Raw genomic sequence first — 11,409 nt, 5'->3', positions numbered from 1 at the left:
ACTACAGGTCTGCACCACAGGGCTGGCTAGTGTTTGTATTTTTTGTAGAGACGGAGCCTCGCTATGTTGCTCAGGCTGGTCTCGAACACCTGAGTTCAAGCGATCCGCCCTCCTAGGCTTCCCAAAGTGCTGGGATTACAGGCAGGAGCCACCGCACCGGCCTGGGCTAAATCTGATTCCAAGTTTACACAAGTTTGTTGAATGCCCACTGTGTGCTTAATGAAAGATCAAAGTTTGATAAAACAAGGTCCCTGCTCTTACTGAGCGCATAGCTTTCTCAGATTATCAGAAACCAAATTTGGAAAATAATCCAGAACGCTGGCGTAGGTAGCTCAAGGTTCCCCGCTTGCAACATTTAGTCCAAACCAGTCAATTCTAGGCGGCGGATTTCCCCATCCCCCTCCGTCGCCCAACCTTTGGGTGGGGCCACTCCCAAACGCTCCCTCCCCTCGTCCCGCCATGCGCAGCAGTGCGCATGCGCCCTCAGGGAGGCGGCCAGTGACCCTGAGGCATTGCCGTCGCGCGGTGCACAGATAAGACGTCGCGCTTGCGCAGGCGCTCGGCGCAGAGGCCTGCGGGAAGCCAAGATGGCGCATAGGGGTTCTCCAGGCTGCAGTTGGCGCCTTATCAGTATCTAAGCGGAGTGTTTTGGAAGGAGTTAAGGGGCTGTGGCAAACGCCCTCTCCGCCGTCATGGCCCGGCATCGGAATGTTCGAGGCTATAACTACGATGAAGGTAGGTGGCAGGGTCATGCCGGGACGTTCTTTTCCCGGCTACAGCTGGGATCCTAGCCCGTTGGCATCCACTTCAATCTGTGAGTTTCTCGTCAGTGTTGCGCTGTCGGGATTGGGAGAGCCCCAGTTGGGGAATATAACAGGCCTTCTAGTGCTTTCGAATGCCGTCGTTTTTAAGTCATGATTTCTGCCCTCTGGGGTTGATTTTATTTGGGGAGGGGGAGGTGCTGCATAGCGTCATATGGGTAGGATATTGGTGAGGTTGAGATCCGGTGATATTTAGGCACGTAAGCATTATCACCTCTTCCATTGTTTCCTCCCATGTTGGGCACTAACGTGCCTGCTTCTAGCTCCTCTCTCCCAGATCCCCTTTGAGAAATGTCCATGAAACGTTGCTTATTTGTAAAACACAGATTGACTTAATACATTCAACGGACGTGTACCTGTGTTAGATTTACATGGTAAACCTTTTGTGTATGTCCATACATACCTAGTGCAGAATCAGTTTGCGCTGATTTATTTTTCAACGAATTTCAAAGTGGAAACTTAGGAGACAGTAGAAAAGACACATGTTAAAAAGGCCCAAAGAATGAGTCGATCAGATGGATCTTGAAGTTTATACTTAGTTCTTGGCTGGTAATGCTTGATATAAATGTATTTTGAAATGTAAATAAACGGCAGTACTAGAGGAAAGAGTGTATAGGAAAGGACTTTTTGATATTAAAAAATGAAATAAAAATGTCTGTATGAATGTTCTGTAGGAGTTAACAGGAGTTAGAATTATTTTTAGGAGGACCACATCCCTCTTCATGCAGTAGATAACTATAGGCATCACCAAGCATCACATAAACTAAAAATATAAACAAAAATGAACTAATGCAGGAGAAGAATAAAGAACTATGCTTTGCGAAGTGCAGAACATGTAGTGCTTAATATGTTGGTGATTGTCATTGGCACCCCAGTAGGTTATTATAGAACATCAGTATGCTTTAACTAGAGTGAGGGCAGCTAACACCCTGTTCTCCATTTGGAACCTGTGACCTCAGTCCGTCTAGAACATGTGAATTTTCTGGTGGTTACTTTAGAATGGAGGCCCTTTTAAATAAATATTGCAGTGGATGGTATTGCATGTGGACCATTGTCACCTAAGAAATGACTTTAGACTGAGAGAGATTTTTGCAAATATAAAGTACATGAATAGGCCTATTTATTATTCATTCATTTCTTTAATAGTTGTTTATCATTTCCTCAACCACCATTAAGTTAGTGCTTAGAGTACTGTTCTAAGCTTTGAGGACTGAAAGTAAGATATTTGAGGGTGGTCTAAAAGGAGAAGATTATACGAGTTACAGATTATTAGAGTATGAAAAATGCTACAAAAGGTACTGAGAAAACGCTATGGGAGGGATACACAGATGAGAACACTTAATTCAGAATGGATTGGGGGGAATTTAAGCAGGATTTCTATGTTAAGGGATGCTTCATGGAGGAGAGGTGTTTGGCCTCAGGGAGCACCTTGGCTTCTTGAGGTTAGGTTGTCATGTTGTCATGCTTCTTTGAAACAATTGGTGACATCATAACCAAGCTGTTCCTGTAACATTAAGGAGGTTCATCCCCTTTTCTTGTTTATAAAAGTTGTACTCATTAAGGTCCAGTTTATTTCTCTTCTTCCCAGTTAGGCTTTCTCTTGAATTCTCAGAATAATAATTTAAAGATTCTGTTAAGAAATATAACCTCATTAGAGAGAGTTTGTGTTCTAAAACCTACTGGTTCCGCTACTTAACTCCCACTTTGTTTTTCTCTGTAATTTATGTAATACTTTACATGACTGCCTCAGTCACTGATTTAAAAGTCTCAGGAAGGCAAAATCCATACTTTAAGTAGCTGGCACAATGTTCTTTACATGTGGTAAATATTTCATAATTTTGTTGATTGAGGAAACAAACTATGAAGATTGCAGGAAAGAATTCTCTTCATCTTTATATGTTGTGGCACTTTAGGGTCAACTTCAGCATTGACAAACTGACCTAGCAAAAAAGAGTTTTTTGTTTTTTTTTTTTTTAAGAGACAGGATCGCACTTTGTTGGTTGGCCAAGCTAGAGTGTGAGTGCAGTGGCATGATCATAGCTCTCTGTAACCTCCAACTCCTGGGCTCAAGCAATCCTCGTGCCTCAGCCTCCCGAGTAGCTAGGTCTACAGGCATGTGCCCCCATGCCCGGTTAATTTTTTATTTTAGTAGAGACAGCATCTGGCTGTGTTGTCCAAGCGAGATCCTCCCTCCTCGGCTTCCCAAAGTACTGGAATTACAGGTGTGAGCCACGATGCCTGGCCTATTGTTGTCTTCAATATCTAAAAATACTTTGTTTGTGAATGGCCCCTTGTTTATTTGCAAATAAATTTTTATTAACTTGGGATTGTGATCTAATAATTTATTTAATCATATACGTTTTTGCCCAATAGTAGCATTTATCTAATTTTTCTTTGCTGTAAGCATTTGGTCTCAGCCTTTGAGCATGCTGTTCCTGCTGCATGAATACCCTCAGAAACTAGCTAACTCTATCCTTTGGAATTGGTTTGGATATTATATTAATGGGGATCTTTCCCTAGCTGCCCCACTCCCCGTTCTAGTTTTGTCATTCATGTGTGTGTTCCCAAATTGCTCTGTGTTTCTCACATCAGGCACCTGTCACATGGTTTTGTAATTGCCCATTATCTTGTGTGTATTCCTTGTCAGATTTTAGGTGCAGTGATAACTGGAAATGTGTTCACTGTTATACCACAGTTGTCTCAACTACTCCCTGGCATGGTGTTAGTGTTTGTCAAATGAAATTTATGTAAATATATTTATGTTCTTTGTGGGTTTTTAGTTGTAATTAGTTTGATTCATTAATTTATAATAAAACAAATATTAATCTAGTGCCCCATATGTGCCAGGTAGTTGGCTAAACCAAGTCTTGCCCTGAAGAAGCTGATAGTCTCATGTAGTGAACAGGCGTAGCGCTCTGTAAATTGGGTAAGTGTGCTGGAGGGTAACAGTAGCAGAGGGGCTTACTGCTTTATCCAGAGTGGTCAGGGAAGACTTGTGCAAAGAGGAGACATTTGAGCTGGAACCTTAACTAGCAGAAAGAAATGGCCTCGGAAAATCTAGGCAAAGAGCATATCCCAGGAAGCAGAAAAAAAGGGCAGTTAGCCATCAGCAGGTGGGCATAGGGAGTTTAGGGTAAGTTGGTTTGTATAGATGTTACCTAGCTCTCCATAAAGAAATACTACTTTCATGATCTATTGTATACCCCCATGTTCTGTGGAAGAGAAGTGCTTTGGTTTTAGAGGGCACATGGTGAAAAAAATGGTTTATTTCAGATTTTTGTCAACACTGGAGAGACTAAGTATTTTTTTTTCTTTTTGAGACGGAGTCTTGCTCTGTCGCCCAGGCTGAGTGCAGTGGTGCGGTCTTGGCTCACTGCAGCCTTGCCTCCTGGGTTCAAGTGATTCTCCTGCCTCAGCCTCCAGAGTAGCTGGGATTACAGGTGCGCGCCACCATGTCTAGCTAATTTTTGTATTTTTAGTAGAGACGGGGTTTCACCATATTGGTCAGGCGGGTCTCAAACTCCTGACCTCATGATCCACCTACCTCGGCCTCCCAAAGTGCTGGGATTACAGGCGTAAGCCACCGTGCCTGGCCTCAAGTATATTTTTTATAGGATTATTGTATTTGATCCTATGAGGTGAAAACTTGGGACCTGGGTAAACCCAATTAATTTAACAACTGAAGAACTGTGTATGTCTTTATAAATATAGAGTTAGTAAATAACCTATTTGGTGGGTGAAATTCTTAGAGTTTTTTTGAAAATAGACATTCTAGGATCCTTAAATTTTGATAAACAGTTTATTTTGGAGAGGATTCAGATGCTTCCTCACTAGTAACTAAGAATATAAAAAGAACTTGTAAATGAATTTATCTCTTTTGTCTTTATTTTAGATTTTGAAGATGATGATCTCTACGGCCAGTCTGTAGAGGATGATTATTGTATTTCGCCGTCAACAGGTGAATTTTTAAAAATAATTTGATTCCTTAGATTTGGTGTTTAAAAACGTAAATGTTAGTCGTTCAAGGACTGGAGTGTTCTGTGAGACTGTAATATATAACATTTAAAAAGTTAATTATATGTTAATTATTAAAGGCATATAAAATAATTTCTTTTCCTGTGAGTAGAATTTAAATTTGTGATTCTATTATTTAGTTTTAAATAATGTGAAAAAGACTGTGGCTTCTTTTCCACCATACTTTGCATCATGCAGTTAATCTAAATATACTAAAATGGTAATTTAGTCAATAATGAAATTCTGAAGCCTCTGGAGGCAGGCAGCCATTATATCCTCAAGGATCTTTTGAGTATTAGAAACTTGGAGGTGTTATGCCTAGACTTTCCTTTATACAGTACTTTAGTTTATCTGTTGAACAGTTTGGTAAATAAACCAATACATGTAGTTCAGACTTCTTTTGGAGCCACAGAGGAATTTGGCATTCATATTTCTGTATGATTCCACATCAGAGCTGCATCTTCTAGATTATCAGCCCAAAGATTTCTTCTCTGCCACCATATAAGGAGAACATTCATATATTCTTCCCAGCAAAGGCTGAGTCATTAATCCTGATCCTCCTGTCACTTATTTCCCTAACACTACATTTGTCTCCAAATTTCAGCCTACTATCTACACAGGTTAAAATGCCCTGCTAAATTTTAGTATGGTGTAGGCCAGGTACGATGGCTCACGCCTGTAATCCCGGCACTCTGGGAGGCCGAGGCAGGTGGATCACCTGAGGTCAGGAGTTTGAGACCAGCCTGGCCAACATGGTGAAATCCTGTCTCTACTAAAAATACAAAAAGTAGCCAGGCATGGTGGCGAGTGCCTGTAATCCCAGCTACTCAGGAGGCTGAGGCAGGAGAATTGCTTGAACCTGGGAGGCAGAGGTTGCAGTGAGCTGAGATCGCACCATTATACTGCAGCCTGGGCAACAAAAGCTAAACTCCATCTCAAAAAATGGAAAAAAAAATTTAATATGGTATAAAAAGAGTGTATAATAGTATATTTACCTGTGGTTGGGTATAGCATAAATATAATTTATAAAACTCATTTTTCACAAGTTTAAAGGTTTGATATAATTAACATTTCTTTCAGAGCCTTCTGCCATGGTCTGAATGTTTGTTTCCCCCAGATTCACATGTTGAAATTCTAACCCCAAGGTGATGGTATTAGGAGGTGGGGCCCTTGGGAGGGGAGGTGATTAGGCCATGAGGGTAGAGCCCTCATGAATGGGATTAATGCCCTAGTGAAAGAGGTCCCAAGGAGAACTCTTGCCCTTCTGTCATGTTAGGACACAGCAAGTAGGTGCTGTCTGTGAGCCAGAAAGCGGGTGTTCACCACACACAGACTGCCTTGATCTTGGACTTCCTAGCCTCTGAACTGTCAGAAATTTCTGTTTATAAGCTACCTAGTTTATGGCATTTTGTTATAGCAGCCTGAATGGACTAATACATCCTCCTTGTCTTAATTACCCTCTAGTCCGCTGGGCTGTCTTATAAACTGTACCTGCTTTCATCCTATTTTTAGCCTCTGCAGACCAAATATGCCCCTTCTGACTTTTATAATTTCTTTTTCTTTGTAAAGGCATAGATATGCTAGAAGTTGTCTTTATCATATCTACTCTGTCATCCTTTTCCTGTTAACTGGTTATTCTGAAATGCATCTAGCTCCTTATGTACAGGCCTGCTCTTCTGGTCAAGTACTTTTCTCATTTAGCTTAATCGTGGCTTTTCCTCTCATCTTTTAATGTTTCACTGTTATCAGTCCATATTCTGTTAGGAGATAAAAATTGCACCAGTTATTTTATCAGAGAACATTTAACATAAAAAGTTGTTAATGAGGTATTATAGAACAAATAATGCAAAAAGTGCAACCAGGATATCAAGAAGGTAGTAAGTTCAGGAAGCACTTTACTGTCCCTAGTTCTTAGGGGAACAAAAGGCAAGGTTGAAACCACCTTTTAGAAGCTGGTGGAGGCTCCTTGCAGCTGTGACTTAGACCTTGAGGAGAGGGTTCTTTGCTGCTTTGCCTCTGAAGTTCACAAGAGGGACTGTGGGGCCAGGACTCAGACCTCTGGGCAGGGAGGCACTGCATGGCTGATGCTGGTGCCTCAGAAGGTCCCTGAATCTTAGAGCTGGGATTCAGCCTTTTAAAGAGGGGATTCCGCCTTTTAAAGAGGGGATTCCAACCTACTGGCTGGTCGTGTTGTCTGGGGAGTGAAGAGGCAAATTGAAGCTGGTTCTGGGAGTTTTGGAAAAACTGAAAACGGATATTAATTGCAGTTATTGGAAGAAACTGCTTCTGGAAGGTGAAGTGAGTATTGCTGGGGTGATACTGGAACAAGAAGCAAAAGGAAAGGAGCATGTGCCTGCCTTCTCTGGCTTTCCAGTGTCCCTTTCATATCTCCTTATTGGATGATCCTAAAAGGGAGCCAGATATCAAAGAAGAAATGTGCTTTGCAGTGACTTCAATCCAGCATCACAAAGCTGAGTAAAGGATGGTAGGTTAGAAGCTGAGAGGTGGCTTAATAAGCAGCATTCCTTTATAGCTCCTTATTCAGGGGTTCAAAAGAGAAGACATTTTGTAGTGACTTAGGAATAAAACAATTTCACATTTTTCTAGGAACCTCCTAGGCATTTGCCCTTTGGGGCTCCTATAATTCAGCATCACAGTTGACTAGGTAACTTAAATATTAGAGGTGACAAAGTGATGTCTGGTAGTGCTATCCTCATCACTCACATTCTAAGCACATTAGAGAGCATGGCATATAGAACTGAGAAGATGATATGGTTATATTAGATTTGAGTTAAAAAATCTCTAATACATAGATAATGGATTAAAGGTGGTATATGGGTGGATGTAAGTAGACTCGTTAGGAGACTGTTATATGTATTTATCTAGAGGAGATGAGGCTATTTTAGGACAGTGTTCTCAAAGTGAACCATCAGCATCACTTGAGAGTTTGTTAGAAATGCAATGTTGGGGACTCCACCCAAGAGTCAGAAACTAGGAGTGAGGCATAGCAGATGTTTTAACAAGCCCACTGGGGTATGCTCGTGGTATGCATTGAGAACCATTTGTTTAGGGCAGGAGTTGGTAGCATTGGATTTGGAAATACATTCAAGAGAAAATTTACAGGAGTTGAGGTCTGCAGGACTTGGAAGTTAGTTGAATATGGCTTTGTATAAGCGTGGAATCTTTCAGAGGGGGGATTACTGAAAGACACCTTAATATTGCAGGTTAACACAGTCATTTATCTAGGCTTCTCTGGATAAATGTTATGTTATCTTGAATAATAAGGTAATAGTACAAAGTCAGACCTTCAAAGGGTGTTTCTCTGAGATTTGCATTTATGGCCTAGCTTTCTTGAGGACAGAGACGGAGTTTATCCATGTGTCTCTCATAGCTTTTGATGTGGCTCTTACCTGTGGTTTGTATTCAGGACAGTCTGACTCTGAGAGTTACTTTTCGAACACACCAAGAAGCCAACTGATCTTATCAAAGCAGGAGATAGTTAAATGTTTTTGATTTCTTCTGTGACAAACTGATTTTTAACAAAAGCATACGACTTTGGATTTTTAAATTTTTCAAAACATTTTAAAAATAGCAGTAACATCAGATAAGAAACTTACTTTCCTCTATAGTGGTATATTTTCCAAGTAATTTTCAATAAAAAATGAATGGTTTTAGAAGAATATTTTCTATTCTTAAGCAGCTAATGTCATTGAAAAGCTGATTGTATTCATGGTGTAATGAAGTCTGATAATTGAAAGACTTTATCAATTAATTGGAATTTCTTTCTAAAATTCATCAGCACGTGTATATTTTTTTGAATTCTATTAAGCTCAATTTTCCTGGTCTCACTATGCTGCCCAGGCTTGTCTCAAATTCCTGAGCTCCAGTGATCCTCCTGTGTCGGCCTCCCAAAGTGCCAGGATTATAGGTGTGAGCCACCATGCCCAGCCTAGGATGGTGATTTTTAAATGTTAACTTTTCTTTCTTTTAGAAAGATTGATACTGAGTATTGAACCTATGTCAAAGAGTAGGGGGTAGCAAAAGGAGTTTGCATATAAAACTTTATTTGAATGGTGATGTATTTTGTTTCAGCTAATATGATTAGAAGTAATCTTTGTTTGCTCCATTCTAATTTCACACCTTTATTGTATATTCTTTTTTTTTGTAAGAAAAACACTATTCTAATACATTTATAAATTAGTTTGGTATAAGGAAGCTTGTTTAAAGTCTTGTTCAAATAACTTGCTACAACAGTATTGTGGGTAAAGAAAATAACCCTGACTGAAGGAGTCTGGGAAGGCTTCTAGAAGGAGGTGGGATTGAAGCTAGGAAATTTGGGAGTAAGAATGGCATCCCAGCTAGAGGAAACAACGTTGCTTAAGCAATGGCCTCTGAGTGAGGCTTGTTTCATCAGACTACCGGGATTAATGCAAGTGGCAGGAGGAAAGAGGGCTAGGAAAGAAAATAGGAATGAAATTGTGAAAGACAGTTTCTAATTTTGTGTTTTTAGTGTCAACTTATTGGAATTTTTTGAGTAAGGGAGCTAGTATTTTGTGCAGATAACTGATCATGGTCCACAAAGTGGCGTATAGGTGGGCCAGAATAAAGGGGAGACTTGTAGGTCACCAGTGTTTCTTAATCTTACCTTGTGATATGAATCTGCTGGGAATAATTTTTTTTTTTTTTGAGACAGAGTCTCATTCTGTAGCCTAGGCTGGAGTGCAGTGGCACGATCTCGGCTCACCTCAACCTCCACTTGGCTCCCAGGTTCAAGCAGTTCTCGCGCCTCAGCCTCTCAAGTAGCTGGGATTGCAGGCGCCCGCCACCACGCCTAGCTAATTTTGTATTTTTAGTAGAGATGGGGTTTTGCCATGTTGGCCAGGCTGGTCTTGAACTCCTGACCTCAGGTGATCCACCTGCCTGGACCTCCCAAAGTGCTGGGATTACAGGCATGAGCCACTGTGCCTGGCCGGAATAATTCTTAAGAATACAAATTTCCTGCTTCATTCCAGCACCACTGAGTCATAATCTCCAGGGGAAGAAGCCTGAATGCCTTAATGAATGCCTCATGTGATTTTTATTTTAAGATGTTTAGGAAACCATTGTAGGAAGTTTCAGGTGTTAGGTTTTGAATTCTTTGCACTTTTATGTTTGTCAAAATGCCTTAAATTTTAAAAATTATAGGTGTCCGTTTTTTCAGAAGGCACTTCCCTCAAAGTTTGTGATTTAAAATTTTAGAGAATAGCATTTTGTATTTACCATTTTCTCGTCATTACTTTCTCTCACTCCTTTATTTGTTGTATTTGTTGCTTTTGGGGCTCTCAGTACAACTTCAGAGGTTTGGACTGCTCCCCACCTCACCCACCCACCCTTTGAAAGTAATGGAAAGACCTGCGGTTACTTTTGCACCGACCCAATACTTCTCCTGGGGGAGTTTTCTTACTCTTCCCCCCACCCACCCTTTGCAAATCCAACCATTACTACTTCCAAAATAGTGGCCACAGTATGGGTTTTTGAGTTGGAGTTATGTGTTGGGTGTGTGTGGTCGTATAGGACCACCCTCAACCCCACTGCAGAAAAAATATCTCCTGGCAGGCAGAGGAGAAGCCCGTGCATTGAAAACTTCCTCTTCCCTGTCAGTATTTCCTGACTGAAACTTGTTGAGGGAAACATCTGATTTCATGCCTCACTTAGTTTTTTAATTTGTCTTAGGTTTCTCCCTCCTAGTTCATGGGTAGGAGGAGAAGTTGGGGGAAGGATGTTTGTTACTTTTAGATGAAACTGAATACAGTTTATTAAAGCCAGGAAAGCACCAGGGACCAAAGGGCATCATTTATACCACATTTTATTAAATCTAAAATGCCATGAATTGTAAGGTGTATCATTATTTTAAGGACCACTTTAAAACAAAAGGCTATCAGTCTAAGTATTATGTAATGCTAAGATGTCATTTGATTGAAAGACACATCTCTAATTCTGAGATTTGTAATGTGAAAAAAGTTGTCCTCTTAGAGAATTTATGAAATAGGATGTCTCTTCTGCTATTTAGCCATGCTGACCTTATACCAGTGTTGTTATCTACTTGCACAAGAGGGGGAAAATAGGGATATATATATCCCTACACATACATACGTACACAACATAACGTGCATTCTTAAAAAACTTTGTGGTCTTCGGAATTATATACTAAAATTAACAACTTATGGGAAAAAATAAGATCAGGACAAACCATTCCACCTATAGAGTGGAAACAGAAATAATTATCTTAATAAAAATGCTTGCACATTTGAAAAGATACATTAATTTCTTAATAAGTACTCCAGTAAATATAGGATTTTACACTTTTAAAAAAGGTGAAAGCTTGATAGGAGATGTAAGAAAGGGTTGAAACTAAAGGATAATATTGTAAAGGCACAATGCTCACAGACCTTGGAGAGCCAAGCAGTAAGGGCTCTCCAAACAGGGCACATGTCCAAACTGAGCCAAGGGGAAGAATGTGGAGCTACGTGGCATTACAATACAATTATCTTACAGCATAATATTTCTCTGTGGTTGGTGTTATCGGACTTTATAT

The 11,409-nt window shown here is 40.4% G+C and overlaps 1 protein-coding gene across 6 annotated transcripts in view; it reads left to right on the top strand.

Moving 5' to 3' along the window:
- The first annotated feature begins 461 nt into the window (after positions 1–461).
- HBS1L (HBS1 like translational GTPase) overlaps positions 462–11,409 on the top strand; it is a 90,357-nt gene continuing 79,409 nt past the window's right edge. For 2 of the 6 annotated variants that reach the window (XR_010157775.1, XM_009452045.5), the window contains exons 1-2: positions 469–735; positions 4,714–4,779. Coding sequence is in view for 4 of the 6 variants with exons in the window: in XM_009452045.5 (XP_009450320.4) it covers positions 693–735; positions 4,714–4,779 (109 nt within the window). In the remaining 2 variants the exon portion in view is untranslated. Of the gene's footprint in view, positions 736–4,713; positions 4,780–11,409 lie in introns of all 6 variants that reach the window. The other 4 variants (XM_001170393.5, XM_054686923.2, XM_016956323.4 and 1 more) reach the window with 4 other exon arrangements.

This window comes from Pan troglodytes, chromosome 5 (assembly GCF_028858775.2).
Source record: "Pan troglodytes isolate AG18354 chromosome 5, NHGRI_mPanTro3-v2.0_pri, whole genome shotgun sequence".
NCBI lineage: Eukaryota > Metazoa > Chordata > Mammalia > Primates > Hominidae > Pan > Pan troglodytes.
The sequence above is the reverse complement of the archived record's forward strand: the minus strand, read 5'-3'. Positions and strand labels throughout refer to the sequence as shown.